Source organism: Lampetra fluviatilis, chromosome 27 (genome assembly GCF_964198595.1).
Source record: "Lampetra fluviatilis chromosome 27, kcLamFluv1.1, whole genome shotgun sequence".
NCBI classification, from domain to species: Eukaryota; Metazoa; Chordata; class Hyperoartia; order Petromyzontiformes; family Petromyzontidae; genus Lampetra; species Lampetra fluviatilis.
Window position 1 is genome coordinate 4,402,290 of NC_136301.1, and position 18,331 is coordinate 4,420,620.

An 18,331-nucleotide genomic window follows, 5' to 3' on the forward strand; every position below is an offset into this window, starting at 1 on the left:
TCTCCTTTTGTATTCACGTGGCTTCTTGTTGCAAATAAAAAAGCGGGACGTTTTAGAAATCGTCCTGCCCAATTTAATATGCGATCAGGATCACTGGAACCATCCATGATTGTGAATTGTTTTAATGTAATGGTACAAAGCTCGAGATGTTTTGAAAAGGGTAGAGTACCAACACTTTACCCCATCACACACATGTCAAGCCTGGTTGTTTACACAACTTATACCACTGGGTAGGCAGTGGTGGGGGAGAAGGGGGGCTTAAGAAAACATCCTACCTTTTCACTCGCCATGCAGGGAGATGGAATCGAATCAGTAACCTCTGTATTAAGTCCAGTGTGCTAACCATTGCACCGGAATGCAATGGACACTCGTGTTTAAGTAGATACTAAACAAATGCAAACGCTCTTGGAGTACAATTGGGAAATTGTCAATAACACCCATGAACATACAAAAGAACAACAGACCCTTAGGCATGGTTCAAGCTTATGTTTATTTCTCATGTGGCCATTTTTACAGTTCATTGCCATTCCTGCTAGTATCATTTGTTCCGAACACCAACACATCTAAAATTTCATTCCATATATTTTTTTATGCTGCAGCTTTTTCAAGTTATTGGTAATTAAATTTTGATGCAGCAAAAAAAAACAACCTTCCCTGGCACACTCATCCTTGTGTGTCGTGTGTGCGTGTGCGATGCAATGCCTGATCAAACATATCAAATACAGTTACCCTTTGATTATTCACTAGTCTTTTAAGTTTATTTCTAAGTCTTTTTTCTTATTTTTATATTTTAAAAATTTCTAATTTCTTTCTTTCATTTTCCTTTTTAATCTGCATCATCATCTTCAGACTCGTCTTCTTCAGCCGTCTCCAGCCAAGTCAGCCACTGGTTGACCTGCACGCACGCGCATGGGATGTTACGCCGGCTGCAAAACACATTCTTTCACCACAACATGTGTAATAAGGCAAATAAATCCGTTGAATAACTGAGGGAAGCAGATACCACAGGTACCATAAAGTGACCTCTAGATCACACAAAGTGTTTTTTTGCATTTTCAAGCCACTTCAACACTTGAGTAGTGTCACATTACAGTACAACAAATATTTGGAATTCAGAGCTGGAATTGAGCAAAATTGTGCACGCAACCAAATTTAACGCAGATTTTTTTTGTGTTGTCATTTATGACCAGGCTGAGACCATCAACTTGTTACAATTGAGAACCCGGGTTTGAATCACATGTAACTGCCTGGATTCAAACCCCAGTTACTCAGCAATGCCAGCTCAGCACTCGGACCTCTATTCTACTTGGCCACCTTGACACAGGTCTTCTAGAGAACTAATGGCGTTATCGTACCTGGAAGAGAGCCTTGCCCTTGCCCGGGAACTCCTCCGTGACATCTTCCTTCCAGGCCATGAAGGCTTCCTCCTCAATGATCTCCAGGTCATACAAGTTCATGAAGAAGCGCAGAAGCATGCCTGCAGCATACACACACACAACAATTTTCCCACCATCACCGTAAGCCTCCATTACAGACCGACTTGTTAGGACAAGCGCCATGAAGCGAACACCACTCGAGGGTGGCGAGGTTCAGTTTAGCATGTAAGCCTGACGGGTCAATGGGTCACAGGCATTTAAGGTTAACTGGGGACTTTGCCATCAGTAGTGTGTGGTACTGCTGCTTGCGAAAAGACAAGGTGTTTGTTTGGGATAGTACGGGGGTGTGGTAACTAGTGTTGTGAGGGTCATTGTGATTAGTCTTATCGGTTGTGCCGTTTGTGGTACTGGTGCTTGCGAACGTCTCATCATGGTACATTCTAATGGGGCTATGTAAGAGGTAGTGTGTTGGTGGTTGGCGTTACTGGGCTTGTATATGGAGCTTACCTTTGGGGAAGCTTTGCGTGTGGCAGTGCACCTGCAGGGCATACAGCGCCGCCACCTGCAGGCTCGTCTGGCTGTGCAGGAACTTCTGAAGTACGGGCTTGAAGGAGGCCAGCAGCTGTTTCTCTGCTTCCATCACGTCCCGCACTGGCGCCACACTTGGGTCCAAGCCTGGCGCCAGTGTCGTTGCCCGTGTAACGTACTGCAGGAAGCTGCGCACAGACCCCCCCGTATAGCTTTAACAGAATGTTGGAAAATGTGATGCGAGCCAGCACCATGCCCAGTTGCCATCGTCTCCCCAGTGCTGATGTTTACACACAACGGCAGGTATTAATTAAGTCCGATAAAACCTAGGCCTCCCCATGACCGGTTCAGATATTCGCTCCATGTTAGCCGTGAGTGGGTATCAAACTCAGGTGACTGGGTTCTTAAAGTAGCACACTAACAACTTATCACTGCTCCCATCTTTGTCATACAAACTTGCGAGCTTGTAATAACCAGACATGCAACGAAGCAATCGTTTCCATACTGAAAACTACACCGACATGCACGTATTTAAGATGTATCATTCGATACAAGCGAGTTCCATTTCAAGGGACTATCTCGGGGAAATATCAGCCGTGGACACCAAAAGCAAACTTTATTTTACCAGGGAAGGCCCACTGAGGAATATAGCTCCTTTTCAGAAGCGACCCAGCCACAAATGATAGCTCAACAACGTGGATTATCACATGAAAATTTATAGTAGCCAAATAAACACTCTTAAGTGCGTGTTTCTAAATGTGGAGGGCGAGGTCCTCTACCTGACGGTGAGGATGTTAACAAAGCTGGAGTCGGTGTGTAAGCGCGCGGGGACGTTCTCCTTGATCCACTTGTAGATCGCCTGGGGGGATGGGTCTTGCTCGATCTGTTTGCTGAGCTCCTTCTCCAGGTGCAGCAGGGGGAACAAGTAAGAGAGGCCCTTGCCTTCCAGGATCTCCAACATGCGCTCCTTGCTTTGGTCACATTCTGCAGAGCCGGCACGATGGGACACAGCGCCCCCAAAAAGGGTTAGTAAATTTCCCGCCCACGCGAGGAAGCATTGAGACGGTTCTAATCGCCCGTTTACTTACAGCCCCGAGACAGTGGTGGAAATTTCACGTTAATCTTTAGGTCAACCAGACAACCACTGTTGAATACACCAATGGAGTGGTACCCATTTTATCAACCTCCTGAGGCAGGATGTGCAGTCTACCTCCCAACCAAGAATTTAACTCGCAAACATTTTAATTTGGAAACCCCCGAATCTTACAGAGCCACTTGGCTGGATAAACCAAAGGTCTTTTGACAAAAGAGCTGTACATAAAATGGGATGATCTCTGAAGTCACGACATTCCCCACAACGTAAAACACACACTCCTGACCCCATCCACTCACTGCCCTGCCCTCGGCAATACCCCAATGCCTTGTCCCATTGATCCCCCCCACTACCACTGCACCGGATCCCCTCCCACCACCCCACGCACCGGGCAGCATCTTTTGCATGTTGATGCGGCTGCTCTGGAAGAGCTCTGCGAGCTCATCACGCGAAACTAGCCGCGACAGCTGCTGCAGGCACAGCAGGAAGAGCGGGAAGTGCGCCCCATTCTCCAGGGGTTGCGCCAACTCCGCCAGGCCCACCAGCCCGCCCGCCACAGCACGTGCCACTAGCCCCGCCGCTGATGACTTCACCAGTGGCACGTCCGTCTCCAGCTCAGCGCAGCGTTCCAGGAGAATGCACCAGGCCTGCAAGGGCAATAAAACAAAGCAATAAATATTTCGTCAAATCTACTCTGCATCCATCTAATTTACTTGAATGATTATTTATAGATTTGAAGTTTTCGTGACTGCAAGGATCCATACTTTGTTTTTTTCGGTCAAGTCACGTAGGTGAATACTAAATAAAATTAAAATAAATTAAATCACGACGTTTCGGAAGCAACACAGGCATCCGTCATCAGGTGTGACTGCTCCAGCAAAATTACTGTAGCGTTTGAATGATTATGTTGTAGCCTGTCGAAAAAGCTAACTCCTTAAAATAAAACCGCCACCACAAAGGTGCCCCCCCCCCCTCACTGCTGCCAACATTGCCCTGACCGCCGTGGCCTCACCTTGACAAAGATGTCGGGTGTGACGAGGTCGTGTTGCTGCTTCATGGCGGAGAGCAGGGCGGCCGCCTTCTCACGGTCTTCATCCGAGCGCTCCAGCGTCAGTGCCATCACGTGCGACACCAGGTCGGGCAGCATCGGGCGTGGTGCCCGCAGCTCCTGCATCGCCGTGGCCCCCGTCTCCAGGCTGCCCGTGCCCAGCACCTCCAGCACGATCGTCTCCTACCACAGCCCCAGCACAGACAAAGCAAAATCCATGACAAGGTCACAGAAATCGGTTACGTGTTCGAACGGCAGCTTATTTTGACTTAAAGCTTCCGTGACTGCAGAAATTCATATTCTTGGGTCTTTCGGTAATGTCACGTAGATAGGTTCAAAGAAAATAACTAAAAACTATGACCCTTGGGGCTACACCCATTTCAAACCTTTAAAAACAGCCTGCCTCAGCAGCTTTCCTGCTCTTTTTTTCTCCTGATGACGATTGCTTGTGTTGTGATCGAAACGTCAAGTTTTTTTTTTCTTTGAACCTATCTACGTGACTTTACCGAAAGACCCAAGGCATAGGCAGCTTATTTTATCGTGACGTTTCCATAATTACTCTGAATGGTGTGATACAGCAGAGCGGTGGCATTTGTTGGGGAGATTCATGCCCACTGTGGTCCCAGTTAATATTGCAGGTGTATTAACCATGAATGCTACTCGCCGCAGATTGCTTCACAGCGGATGTTCAAGATCCCATAACGTCACTTGCAAAATACCAAGTCGTACATGCCCAATTAAAATATTACGTGCAAGTGACTTTCGGAGCACACAAGCAACATCGCACCGACGCTGAAACTACTGCAGACTAAAACACACCGACTTCGCGAGAACCAAGCCTTGCACTCGACCACTTAATATCCCTACCCACAGATTCCAGAAGACGCAGAATTCCAGCGGGAGAATACCAACCACTAGATGCGCGGGAATTCAAAGCGTTTGAGAAAAACCAGCGCACTTACCGTTTGTTTCAGCAGCTCCTCCTTCGTTGGTACTTTCTTCTCTTTTTTGGCAGGTTTCTCTTGGATGGGGGGAGGGGCAGATTTGAGGCCGAGGGTAGGTGGCTGCACACAAGCACAAACATATTACATTGACACACTATCCATCTTATTGCTGGGGGGGGGGGCATGGTTACACGCCACCTGTAAACCGGCACTTCTATATCAAGGCAAGAGTTTGTAGATCATGCAGATTTGTGAAACCCCCCAAACACAATGGGGCTGAGGTAACCACAGATGCTAGTAGTAAAGAAAGTGGGGCCAGGTACACATGAAGCTTTGGAGTTCAAAACCCACGAGTGTGTCTTTCGGTTTGTGCAGAGAAGCCCGGCGATTAACGCGATTCCCGACCACGGCTAGAACGGTCCTGGGCCTCCCCCAAAAGGTCTACCCAGTCTCTAAAGATTATCTGGTACAAACCATCAACACTAGGAGACAATGGTGGTTGCGTATGGTGCTGGCCACATACTCTTGCGTATCATGCCAGCCTTAAAACAGGTGCCGTGAGCAGAACTTGCCCAAGCAGCCCGTATGGCTACACCAGTGGGAGGGAGGGAATCTTTTGTCTCTGTGCAAGGCGAGGGTGCATGTGTGTGTGTGCGCATGAGTGCACACATACCGGGCCAAGCGGGGGAGTAAGTGTGCGCGGTGGCTGTGTGCTGGGTGGCATCATGGTTGGAATCTGCGCTTGCAGCTTGGATCCCTGGCCGCGTAGCAGTGAGAAGGACTGCGCCGGTCTTAGGCTGATCTGCGAGAGCCAAGCAATCACCAAGACACTCAACAACTCACTCCGCTAGAACCAACGCTTCCTCACGTTGGCGCTCAAGCCACAACACGAAAGCTTCAAATCTAGAATCACAACACTTCAGCGGGACAATATTTATATTGCAAATTGCGCATTTCTACAGGTGAGAAGTCTGGGGGAGTAAAGTAATTTTACAAGCAACTGCCAAGTCTAAAAATTGAGAGTGATTGCAAGCACTTGTCAGAGGGACCAACCCACCTCATCTGCATTGACAGGGCCCTTCTTGAATCCTTGCCCTCCAGGCCCCACTCCTCCAGGGGGCCCGAAAAAGCCAGCTCCCATTGGACCTGCCAGGAAGCCCTGCTGCTGCTGCAGAGCACCCTGTGAAATGCACAGTAAGAGGCGTTATCAGACACGCGATCAGTATTGTGCTTTATGGTTTGGTTGCAAAATATTAAATGTAAAAAAATGTTTTTTAAGAAGCAAATATTAATGAAATTAGAACACTTGGCCATCTAATTTAATGAGGATTTGTGGATGTTACATTTTTTAAGGAGTCATTCAAGTTACATCACGTAACTCTACATTTGTATAATGCCCAGTTTTCACAAGTAGGTGTGGGAAACCACAAGCAGGAAGGCAGGCAGAACTGGTTCCAACAATTGCCCAAGATTTGTGGTCCTATATTCGGGATGTTTGTCCAACTCCATTAACTTGAATGTGACGGATCAGAGAAATTTCACTGCTGAACGTTTGCAATTTTCCTCACAGCAGTATTCTACAGATAAGAGATAGACAATGGAGAGAACATGTTGTCAGGCGCATGTGTTTATGCTGCTAGCAAGCTCACCTGGTGTGCCCGTGAGTATGCAAGCTTGCCCGGGTCCAGCCCGTACGCGGGCAGCACTCCTCCGGGACCCGTGAAACCGTTGTACATTGGGCCTGGCCGGTGGCGAGCAGACGGGGGCGAGAAGCGGCTTTGGATCACACCGGGACCCGTGCCCAGCTCACGGCCTGGGGAACACAAATGCACATCTCGTCAGCACACATAAACAAAACAAAAAGATACCTCATACATAAACACGTGTACAAAGCGATGTTGATGGGGCAGCAATTCCTGTTAAGTGAGAAACTAGGAAGGCCGGCATGGCACACAAGAGTGTGGTGTGGCAACAGAACCAATGCCCAACTTCTTTTGTTGTGTACAAGTTTCAGAAGGGTGTTTATGGAAGTGCTGATATTTAGAATAGTTTGCTACTATAAATTTCCACGTCATAAGCCACGGAGCTATAATTTGTGGCCAAGGTTGTTTCTGAAATGTAAGTTAATACCTCGGTGGGTTTTACCTGGTAAGATAAATAATTTGGTAAATGTTGTATGTCTTTAAGGTGATTTGTTTACATCTTTTGGCATCCTCTGGTCTAACACCGTTTTGAGACATGGCACAAAAGAAAGCTGTCTCTGGTGTGGACCAGTCAGTTTCAAAGACAATGCATACATTATCAGAGTACGTTTTTTGTTTGCATTCTGACCACAAGCATTGTGGTTAATGCAGACATTATTCCTTGTAAAAGGTTTCAGTTTGGTGTTTTAACATCTTAACACCTGTTTTGTTGCCAGAAAAAAGGGGAAAACCTAGTTTCATGATTTGTTTACCTTTTCTATCATTTGCACTCCTGTGTTTTTGTTTTTTGTTGTCGTTACGTTCTTACTCGCCCCTACTGAACATACGTGAAAAATAACTTTATAGCGCATCGGATTCCTCCAGTATAAATATTCGGATTTCTCAATGAGCTACACTGCGAGTGTATGCGTGCCATGTTGCACATCAGACCGTCACGCCTCTCACCAGGCATCTGTCCAAACATCTCGGACAGCCCACCGAGTGGGTCCCGGGGGTCCCTCTCAAGCCCCTTCCGGCCCATGGCCGCCGCCCCCCATGGTGCAAATGGATCGTCCTGGAAGAACTCGGAACGGCCAATCCCATGTAGCTGGGACGGAATGAAAACTCCCAGGTCCTGCGAGCAAATGCACACGCACGTGAAGAGCCACGAAACGTAAGCTCCAGCGCAAACACCACCAACACCTCTTTATTGCACTTTTCTACCCCAACTGCACCATCAGGAACCAGGACAGACATCAAAAGTCCAACCACTCTCAATTAACCAATGCTATACAGACCATGTATGACCAATAAAAAATACAATTTGGCGATTAAAAACACAAGGCAATATTTTGGGCAATGTTTTCACTGAAGTTCTATGAAAAGCCGATTCCAAAACATCACCTTTTATGAAGGTTTCCTTTTAAGGCCACAGTGCTATTGATAAATGTGTTGAGGTTTTTGATATTTGAACCTTATGGCGGTACCCCGGGGTACCATAGTACCCCGGCTCTCACAATGGTCGGCGATGCGGCAATCGACTCATCTCGATGAGCTGTACACGATGCACAATGGTACATACGAGCGTTCAGGGTTTCAGCACAATCGTCCTCGCTGCGTTTTGACATCACGGAGTCGTACTGATTTCGGATTGATTGGAACGTACCCCAGTCGCAGAGTTAAGTACACCCCTGGAAAAAATAAGTGTCCCAAAAATAAAACATTCAATTGCCTCGGCCATTTTTTATTATTTGTTACCCCGGGGTAACGCCATAAGGATCATTTATACTCTACAGTATGTTGGTCAGTGTAAGGGCAGGTGGGGGGGGGTTGCAGGACCAGTTATAATATAAGTTATGTTCATCGTAGAATGGAATCAAACCCGGGTTCACAGCCCAGCCCGCGCTCACCACAAATACATTTTCTTTTTACAATGGTACGACGGACACAATATCCACCAGGAACTCCTGCGACAAGCAGTGCACCACCCCCTGTGCTAAGGAACGGCTCTGGAAGTTGATGTCGTGCAACTACTTCCGAAAACCATTTCAATGGACTTGGGCACACTTGGGTAGAAGTACACCCCTTGGATATTGCCCTACGTTGGAATGTCAATCACTCACTTGATTTTTATTAGATAGTCGTTGATATTTTAATTTATTCATGGTTTTTTTTACTTCTCTGCTTTTCTTCCATGCAACCCATGTAAACCCTACTTCCCCATATAACGTGCCTGCCGCTTTGGCAGACTCGCCATTGAAAAAAAGCGGCTTAGCTCAAAGGGCCTTTACCTAAAATAAATTAACACAGACTGAATGACAAATTGAGATTTGATTTTTACTATTTATACCGTTATTTGTGCAGTCAATGATAAAAATCAGACTCAAATCTTTATTAGCAGCAGCGGACAACGGCATATACCTTGATGGCGTCTTGTCTGATCTGTGAGATGGGTTTTGGTCCGTTGTCCGAAAACGCCTTCCTGGGCACCCACTTGTTGAGTCGCAACTCCACCGTGTCCTGCCACATCAGAAACCACCGAGATACTTTTCAATACAAGCACCTAACAGAGCAGCCAAACCACAAGGTTATAAAAAACTCTCCAAAAATAAATTAAAATTCTCAAAAAATTTGACGTTCCAACAAAACAAGGGTGTTAAAGTCATACAAAAAACAGTGGACAATTGGGGAAAAAAAGTGCATCTTATAATCTGGAGAATACAGTAATCATGTACATGTGAAAACTTGAGTTTCAGGTGCAACCATGTGGACTGCATGGATTTGAACAAACCTCACCAGCACTGCCTCAGTAGTCCTAAGCAGGCAACACTGCATATTTTATGAAAGACAGTTTTGCAGTCTCATAAAAAGTAATATCCGTTTAAATATTTACTTGGCTGAAACACAAATATTTAAACAACAGACTAGATGATGCATCTTGGTGGATAATATAATTTAGTATAACTGCCCTCAGTAAACGTAAGATGTCTCACCTGTAGCAGGAATCGAATCCGTGCAGGCAGATCCTTATTGGCCATTAAGGACTGCATGCGTAAAAAGTACTGATCCATCAAGGACTGTAGGAGGGACGGTAACACACACACGGGGGTTAAATGACTGCAATAACATTTTGCCATAAAGTTTTTGAGATAGATTTCCCCTACACTGAATTCACAGCAGCTCACATACCGTTAAACTATTTTTACACCAATTATTTGTGTATCTTCAGCAAGAATAAAAGTATAATCCAATGTCTCTTGGTGGTACGGGCTTGCACTTTTTTCCTGTTGATGCTGGGATTTACTGGCAGCTGTCATGCCCCTTTCATGTGCACAGGTTGCTTATCCCTGCTTGTGACGACCTTCAATCGTTGTTTTATGGCTCATTGATTTATTTTTGCCTTCTGTCTTTTGCCCGTTTTTGCTCATTAACTTGACATGACCATTATACTTCTAGACAACCAGTACTTAAACAAAAGATTTTCAGATGTTCTGGTTCAGCATCCCAGTGAAACACACAGGCTTCAAAAATACCCAGTCCCAGGGCTCAAACTCAGGAGGCTCAGATGTTTTAGCTCAGTATCCCAAGCAAGGATAACAGTGCCACTCTCCCATGACACCTCAGCCAACAAAGGCTTAAATCAAGGCTGTAGAAGAAGGCAGCAAACACTCACCCTGGCCTTGTCATGGTCCAGGCGGGGTCCCACCGTCCGCATTATCTGACAGAGGCACTCCAGGTCCTCCGCCATGTCCTTGAGGGCCACTCTTTTTTTCTTTTCCAGCAACTGCACAACACCAAGGGACCATTCATGGGCAGGTTTGAATACAGACATGCGAGAACGTTCCAAGCTCCATGTTACGATTTGGTAAATCCACTAAATCATTGTTTGCAACCAAATTCGAATGAATCACGACTCATCTTTATGCAAGAAAGACTTGTGATGGAATGGAGAAAAAACAATGATGTGAAAGTGCAGAAATATTAAAGTGTAAAAAAAATGAAACAAGATGGATGCCAATCTATGAACAAAGCCTCCATTTTGTTAATCGTATGACTATGCACCATTTGTATGTTTGAACCTTATGGTGGGACCCCGGCTCTCGCATAAACTGCGTTGCAAAAATTTTATGTCTGCTGAAGGCGAACGATATGGCAATATATTCCTCTTGACTACGGCATTCATCCTCGCTGCGCTTGGACGACATAACAGAATGATCCGCGCCGGGACCCACCTGTGCACGGTAGGACGGAGTCGCCAAAAATAAATTGATTACGATTTTGACTTCCGCTAATTCGGGAACCCGGCGTCCCGCCATAAGGTTCATTTGTTTAAACTTGAGATAGTAAAACAGGTGCGACACTTTCAGCCTAGCAGCTGCACTACGTAATATAGTTTTAGAAAACCACCTGTGAGAAAACCGTCGTAGTTTAGTTTGAGGACTATGGTGGTCCCTATTTGCCCCTTTTTCCACTGGCAAATCCAAGCAGAGCCAAGAGTGGGGGGGGGGGGGGGAGAACCCTCACGGTACAGATGACGGTTGTGGACTCTCCTACACGCGTCTAAAGACTTGTTCATTACCCGTGACATCAGCAACACAGCTAAGATTTTTGCAGAGGAAAGACAACCCTTGAGCCATACAGGGCTGGCTCGGCAAAGTCCCGGCATTGCTCAGTTGTGCCAGTGCAAAAGCCGCACGCGATTCGAAGGGCATCGGACGACACCCATATAATCCTCTGCCCAGGTAGTGGCACTCACGGTCTTAATGCAGCGGTGCAGAATGGACTCGTGAAGGAGGTCCAGCTTTCCAAGTTCCCCGATGAATTTGATGTTGCCCAGCATCTTGAGCTTAGCAATGGTTCGCTGCTCATCTTCCTCCGGGGACAGTGGCGAGTCACGATTGTCAAAGCCTGCAGCAGTGAGGAGGGGGGGGGAGTTACAGCCATATTGAGTACTGGCCACAGGTTCCATCTCTATGTAACACACCCACTACATAGGAGAGCAAGAAGCTGAATCCTACAAATACTGACTCACTCATACATAGGCTCGTAAAGAACCTTAGGCACACACTAAGCAAGCGAGAACTCTATTACTACATGCACCACTCACACGTACACACACAATATTTATAAGCAGACAATATATCTGTTATTTTAACCCTTTGGCCTACTGGGAGTATAATATCTCAAGCATCAATTAAAGCTGTGTTCCGGTGATGATATACTATGTGAAAACTAGTCCAGAGTTTGCGTGTACAAACAAATGCTTCCGAAATGATCCACTTGCAGAAGGCTGTCAAGCCTATGGGTTTTTTTTTTATCAATTCTGTTACTCATAGGCTATCAATAAGTACATCACTACACACACCACATGCATAGAGGCTAGTAAGAAGTCCATTACTACATAAACCACTGAAACTAAATCTGAAAATCAGACTTTCTATACATACAACATGCACTTGCAAGGCACCCATCTCTGCACACAGCACACCACTTGTCAAAGAGGGGCACACCTTCATTAAAAAAGCTGGACTATAATGAGAACACACATGATGCATGTTTTCATGGCATGCCCTAAGGAACCGGCCAAAAAGGGAGCAGCAGTACTCGCCTTCGAGTTTCTTGGTGCGGTTTTCGAACTCATCCTGAAGTTTAGCTATTAGTAGTCGGCGGAAAGACTGCAAAGAAAAACACAGTAAAGCAGGTATCAGCACTCCAACTCAATCAGTAGAGTGCGTTTAGTATAGCCCATCAATAAGCATAGATTTAGTAAACCCAGTTGCTTGCATCTATTTGGTACATCAGAATAATTCGTTATTGATACATACCCATCAGTTTCACGTATTTCATACAGCCCCCATGAACATCATGTACACCCCCCCCCCCCATCATTATCATGCAATATCAGCATATTTCAAATATTCCACAGTGGCGTGTATTGAACAGAGGTTGTGGGGCGACGTACTGAATTGTGTTTATGCCGTCCGGGCCCCTCCAGAGGAGGGCCGTCAAAGTTGGGGGCGTCCTCGGCAAGTCTCTGACATAGCTGGGAGTACAGCGAGCTGTACTTGGGCTCCTCAAGCGCCTTCTCAAAGATCTGCACACGCAAAGCCAGGGATGGACCACACACCGAACCGTTACCCGAGAAACATTCCTCAGTCTCTTTTGCCATTTAAGCGTTTGCCCACCGCACTTGATAGAATTCACCATTAAAGCAGTGGGCTTGATCGATAATCCAGCACTCACCGATTTCACTCTAACCACGCGCTCACCACACGCCCGTCACACCTCATTATCACTGGACTACAGCTACGACCATGGCTAGTCCCTGTGAACATCACTCGTCAATTTCTCCACCCATAAAATCTCATCATTACCGTGTTCAAACATCATGCAATCGCCTCACTTTTCTTTCTGCTTATTCCCTCGCACTGCTCCACTTTGTAATGTCTTCCCATCATCTCTTTAACAGGGCTATTATTTTGTGTGCCACAACGTGATGCATCAGGCCGGCACATTGCCTCAATAAAAATATATTATACAAACAGGGCTATTATGTTAGCCGTTTGGCATTCTGGGTCTGTGCTCAGCACACATGTAAAATGAGAAAAAAAAATCTACTCACCAGGAGGATGATACCTTTGAGAATTAGCTTGGAGTCTATGCCCACATTGAGGAGCTCAAGACATAGCTTGTCAAACTTTTCTGGAGTTAGCTTGTTCAAAATTCTGTGGATGGCAAACGAGAAAACCAAAGTCACAAAACAGAACATCAAAAGATAAGCAGGTCTATTAAGGAGTGTAAAATAACCACGTGGACACAATTATCACCGGAGTATGCATATAAAAAAACGCACGTTGTATTTTTGTTCAAAATAAATGTGATCATCATGTACATTTAAAATCAACATATACAAAAGACTCCAGACCATCAACTTGAGTTAAGGAACAAAACATACTTAAGTATACCAGAAAAATTATGCCCTCTTGTGATTTCACAACAGTTACATTAAACCCCATTAATATATCCTTCTTAAAGCTTGAGTTGCTCTCTGCATTGCATCAGGCTCCAGGGGTCACAGTTGCATACAACTTTAATGCAAACATTCCAACAGATCCCAGTAAAATCTGCTAATTAAATTGGAGATTTTCACTCATGGTGATTTATGCAACTCGTCACAGACTTTCAAGTTGGGCAACCGCCAATATTTACCCTCGGACTTTGCGGAAAATGGCCTCATTTCTGTCGGGGGTTGCAGAGGTGTTGACTTCTCGTTTAGTGCTTCTGGAAGGGACCCATCGCTGGATGCTGGTCCCTGGGCTCCCCAGGAACTCGCTGCAAAATACAAAAAAACAGGTGCGGTCGTGTTAACAGTGGCGCGGAGGGGGGGGGTAAGGTGCTGGGGGGGCTCTTGGAAAAAAAAATCTTCGCACTCAAGAGCCACCGCTCTGCGTTGGTGACATCGCCGTGGAATTTGAGCCACATTGTGCCGGGGGATAAGGTGAACTTTAAGAGCGAGCACGAGTGGCGAAAAATCAACGGCCACAATAAGCGTGCCTGTTCTAAAATGGCATGTGTAAATAAACACAAATAGCTAGGGCAAGATGCTCTCCCCCTCCCCGGTGCCTACACAGACTGCTGGACAGTGTTGCGTTAGGGAGCACTTATTAAGGCCGAAATGGCAAACCGAGATGGTGTGGCCAGCACCACACATGGCTGCCTTCGTCTCTCCAGTGGTGATGTTTATACACAGCAAGAGGTAGTACCTCGGAAACAATTACACTTACTTACACCCAACAGCTCCATGTGCTAGGCAGGGTTTACTCAGGAGGCCCTGTGGAGTAGTGAAAGCTTGCTGGCAGGATGTCAGAGGACAGACTCATGCGGTATGGGTTTACATAATGGTGTGACTGGCAGTTTCCCGTTATGTACTACTCACCGAGCAAATAAGCAGTGTTAGGTACAACATGTAAGCGTTATACTATTAGCCAGAAGAGGTTGTATGGCAAAAACTGAAACTTTAAAAAATATATGAATCGTCAAGCTGAGACTGCACCTCTGATTTGCAGCGGGCTACATATGGTGTGAAAGACATTCACAATACATACAGTTCACATGAACACATCCCAAACGAACGATTTTGAAAAAACTGACTTCACAATTCCATCATGGGCATCGTCAGAAATGTCAGCCTATTGGCGCCAACCGGTTCAGTTTTTGTGGTGCGCACCGGTGGGGGGAGGGGGGGTTGGCAACCACGCTCATGTATGGAGTAGACCCAAGGTGCCAAAGAGCTAATTTTCCCAAATGCATCAGAATGTGGCAATAAGTCAGTTCCAAGAAATGAAAATGTGGTGTAAACTATAAACTGTATCATACCGATCAACACGCTCGTATACCATGCCCTGCCGATCACCGACCCAATGCTAATTTGGCTTCTGAACTATTTTCCAGAGCAGAGGCATTTTTCATGTTATTAATATTCATAAGGCCTGCCAATAAACTTAATACAGTTGCCAAATCAGGGTTTAATCAACCCATCAATGTAGATTCCTAAATTTATGACAAATGCACCGAATCACCTGCGTAAGAATACGCCTTTTGATGTATGTTTTATAGAGTGGCTTCACATCATCGCAGCCAATAGCGGCTGCTACTTTATACTAATTAAAACATTGAATATTACACAATGCATTTTAGTTTTTTTTTTCCCCTCTCCAAAACGTATAATTATGGCTAGAGTGCACCAAAGAGAAAATTATGAACTTGTTCTCAAGCCAATAACTTTTTTTTTCTGCGTTGTTTCCTAGTGTATTATTTCAATAAATTATGTCAATAGCTGCGAGGTGGCTCTTTACAAAAACACTCGTGTACACAATAATACTAAGCCAGATTAAGTGAATTATTAAACATCAAAACCAACGGCGCAGTGAAGTTGGCCAGGAGATGGCAGGACAGCAAATTTGGTTGGTGAATCCACCTATGCAGTGTATAAACCCCTTTGTAAATGTGGGTTTCCTCTTCAAAACACACCGGTGTGCGGTTTTGTTTTCGTGACAAACCTTACTAATTGGCCGTGTCGGGTTGAATGACACATTTATATTTACGCGATATAACCTAAAAAAACCCTCGCATGTAAACCCCCTTTGTATGCGTGGTGGATTCTCTGGGTACTCTGGTTTGAACCCACGCACAAAACTCATTGCAAAAAATTAGCCAAATATCTAAATGCAGGACCCAAGACTATTGAATACGTTTAATTAATATACTACAAAGCACACTCAAACAATCCAGTGGCGAACAGAAGAAACTCACCGAGTCAAGCAAACGAAAAGAAATCTACCACTAGCGGTTACTCTGCCTGCTACTTGCAAAGGGCTACCCCCACCACCCTTCACCTACAAATGAGTACGAATATTTTGAGGTTGTATTGCATCTTCTAAAGATGAAGTAGGTGGTGGTGTTTAGAGCTAAAGTGCTCATCTATTGCCGGCAGTTGCGAGACATTGGGTGGACGCACCCCTACCTCCTCCCCCACCCGCTGAAGCACTGCACACGCACGGCCCCCACGCGTGGTCACCTGCCCCCACCAAATTGGACGGCCCAAAGTTTTCATAGAGCTGCGGTCGGACTGCGGCAATGCTGCCAGTGTTTTTAAAGTTTAGGTTTTTAACCGTTTCTCTGAAAGCCGAAAGTAGCGTCTCCTATTGAGCCCAGAGGAGAGCGCCTCAGACGTAACCTAGACAGCATTTTAGTTTGAAAAAAATGTCTCTGAAATAAACCTAAAGGTGTCTCCTGAACCCATATGGGAGGAGTTTTTCTGGGTTCACGAGGAGAGAATACCTCCTCAAGGAGAAGAGTTTGTACTAAACCCAGGAGTCTCGACAGACCCCACAGGGGAAGAATGTCTCTACTTGACCCAGATATGGGGTTTCCCCCCCTCCCAGCTCAAATGTAGACTACTTTTATACCAAGCGTTTGTCTTAGAAAACATAAATTTAAGTGCTACTCGGATAACTCTCTCAGTGATCTCTCCTCAATGGTGACTCTCCAGCATTTCACAAAACCCAGTAAAACCCATCTAATCGACTCAAGCAGGAGGATACACAGAACCCACTTACTGATCCCACGAGGAACACAGCCCTGACTGAGCCCGAGGGAGACACCGCCATGCTGCTATAGAGCCAGCTGGCTCCCATTGTGCAGCCACTGGACACAAATTTCCAAGCCGTGTACGTAGTGAACGTCACCACAGCAACACTAAACACAGCGGTGTCGTCCTGACACCCTATATAGCAGCAGTTACTCAAGCATATTGACAGCACGAACTCGTAAACTTAAATTTCCTTTCATTTCGATCGCCCTGCCATTATGAGTGCACTAAATCTCACACCGTCAATTAACAATGCATGCAAGTAACAGCTACCCAAGGCTTTAAAACGGTCAACGTATGCGATGCAATGGTATAAACACTCATTGTTTAAGCAGGTCGAGTGAGTCTATTACAAGTACATAGTATTCCTCCAATATTTTTACAATGCATGAGCATGGCTTAACTTTTTAATCGTTACATCCTATTCGTGAATATTCTTTAAATGCTTCGCCGTTTAATTTTGCAGTGGTTGTGTTGGATCATTATATATTATTTAGTTATTTCATACAGTATCTAACTATTGTTTGGAATGTCGAGTGTTAAGTTTTGTGTACTAGACTATCACTAAATACATTTTTGCCAGATTGTATTTTCCTACCCCACCTGCCTCTTCTGAGCAAGACTGTTTCGTCTCAATTGGCGTTCAACTACCTCAAGTTGTATTAATTGATGGAATGAAGATCCATAGCCTTTTTAAAAGGACATGTCATTTGTAATAGGACAAATCATCTTGCAATTGGGAAATAACTTGAAATTGGGCGATGGATACAGGCACAAAAGGGTATTCTTATACAAATGACATCACAGTTTGCAGCAGATAAGGTCGGCCAACGCCTTTTAAATTACCGTGCAGCTACAGGAAACGGTGGTGCCATCGCTCGTTTGCCGCTTGTTGCAGAGGTTCGCGGTTCGAGCCCAGCGGCCGCCCCGGTTAATACTGCGGGTCTATTAACCAAAAATACATGCCGTCTGCTTCACAGTGGATGTTAAAAAGTTCCCGTGACGTTCGCTCTAAAGAAGTTGGCTACACGATGTACCGGTGTCATGGTTCAAGTTTCGAATAATTGCTTAACCCAATAAAATCAGAGAGCAACATTTCCCCCGTACTGCCAGATTCTATTCATCGTCAACCCAGAGTGCCTTCACGATAGCTTTTCGCTATAAGAATGGCGCAAAATAATAGTGCGTGTTAAATTATTGTTATTATTAAAATGGCTCTGGTCAGCCCGCAAGGTCATGAGTTAAAATCCTGGCCAGGGTAGACTCGGCATGACTTCATACCTCAGGGGTAGTTTAAACTAAGTACTGGTGTGGTGGTACGATTACGTGGTGATAATTGGTTATAGACAAAAAAAACACAAACAATACAATGTACACAGGAAAAAAAAAAATCAAAATTGCTTAATAATTGCATTGTAACAGTGCTTGTCCAACCATGCATGCAATAACAATTATATACAAATCTATGTACTACTGTCAATTTAATAGACCATAGATTCTAAATGCAAAA

General features: G+C 45.3%; 1 protein-coding gene across 1 annotated transcript; it reads right to left on the reverse strand.

Moving 5' to 3' along the window:
- Positions 1 to 471: 471 nt before the first annotated feature.
- On the reverse strand, positions 472 to 17,781 carry EIF4G2 (eukaryotic translation initiation factor 4 gamma 2). Its single transcript, XM_078869101.1, has 20 exons — positions 17,668 to 17,781; positions 13,881 to 14,003; positions 13,294 to 13,396; positions 12,634 to 12,765; positions 12,280 to 12,346; positions 11,428 to 11,579; positions 10,345 to 10,455; positions 9,665 to 9,748; positions 9,093 to 9,191; positions 7,638 to 7,806; positions 6,639 to 6,802; positions 6,047 to 6,169; positions 5,663 to 5,791; positions 5,008 to 5,109; positions 4,010 to 4,228; positions 3,386 to 3,644; positions 2,684 to 2,888; positions 1,884 to 2,092; positions 1,356 to 1,477; positions 472 to 895 (listed from the first exon to the last, which is right to left on the reverse strand). The coding sequence occupies exons 1-20, from the start codon at positions 17,694 to 17,696 to the stop codon at positions 827 to 829; spliced, it is 2,670 nt and encodes an 889-aa protein (XP_078725227.1). The 5' UTR covers positions 17,697 to 17,781; the 3' UTR covers positions 472 to 826.
- Between the last annotated feature and the right edge of the window lie 550 nt (positions 17,782 to 18,331).

Bases quoted from the DNA above. Each gene is read 5' to 3' on its own strand.
- EIF4G2 (XM_078869101.1), bottom strand. From the start codon at position 17,696: ATGGCACCACCGTTTCCTGTAGCTGCACG. The intron at 3,645-4,009 runs GTGAGGCCACGG...TTGCCCTTGCAG, and splicing joins CACCCGACATCTTTGTCAAG to GCCTGGTGCATTCTCCTGGA. The intron at 1,478-1,883 runs GTAAGCTCCATA...TGTATGCTGCAG, and splicing joins CACGCAAAGCTTCCCCAAAG to GCATGCTTCTGCGCTTCTTC.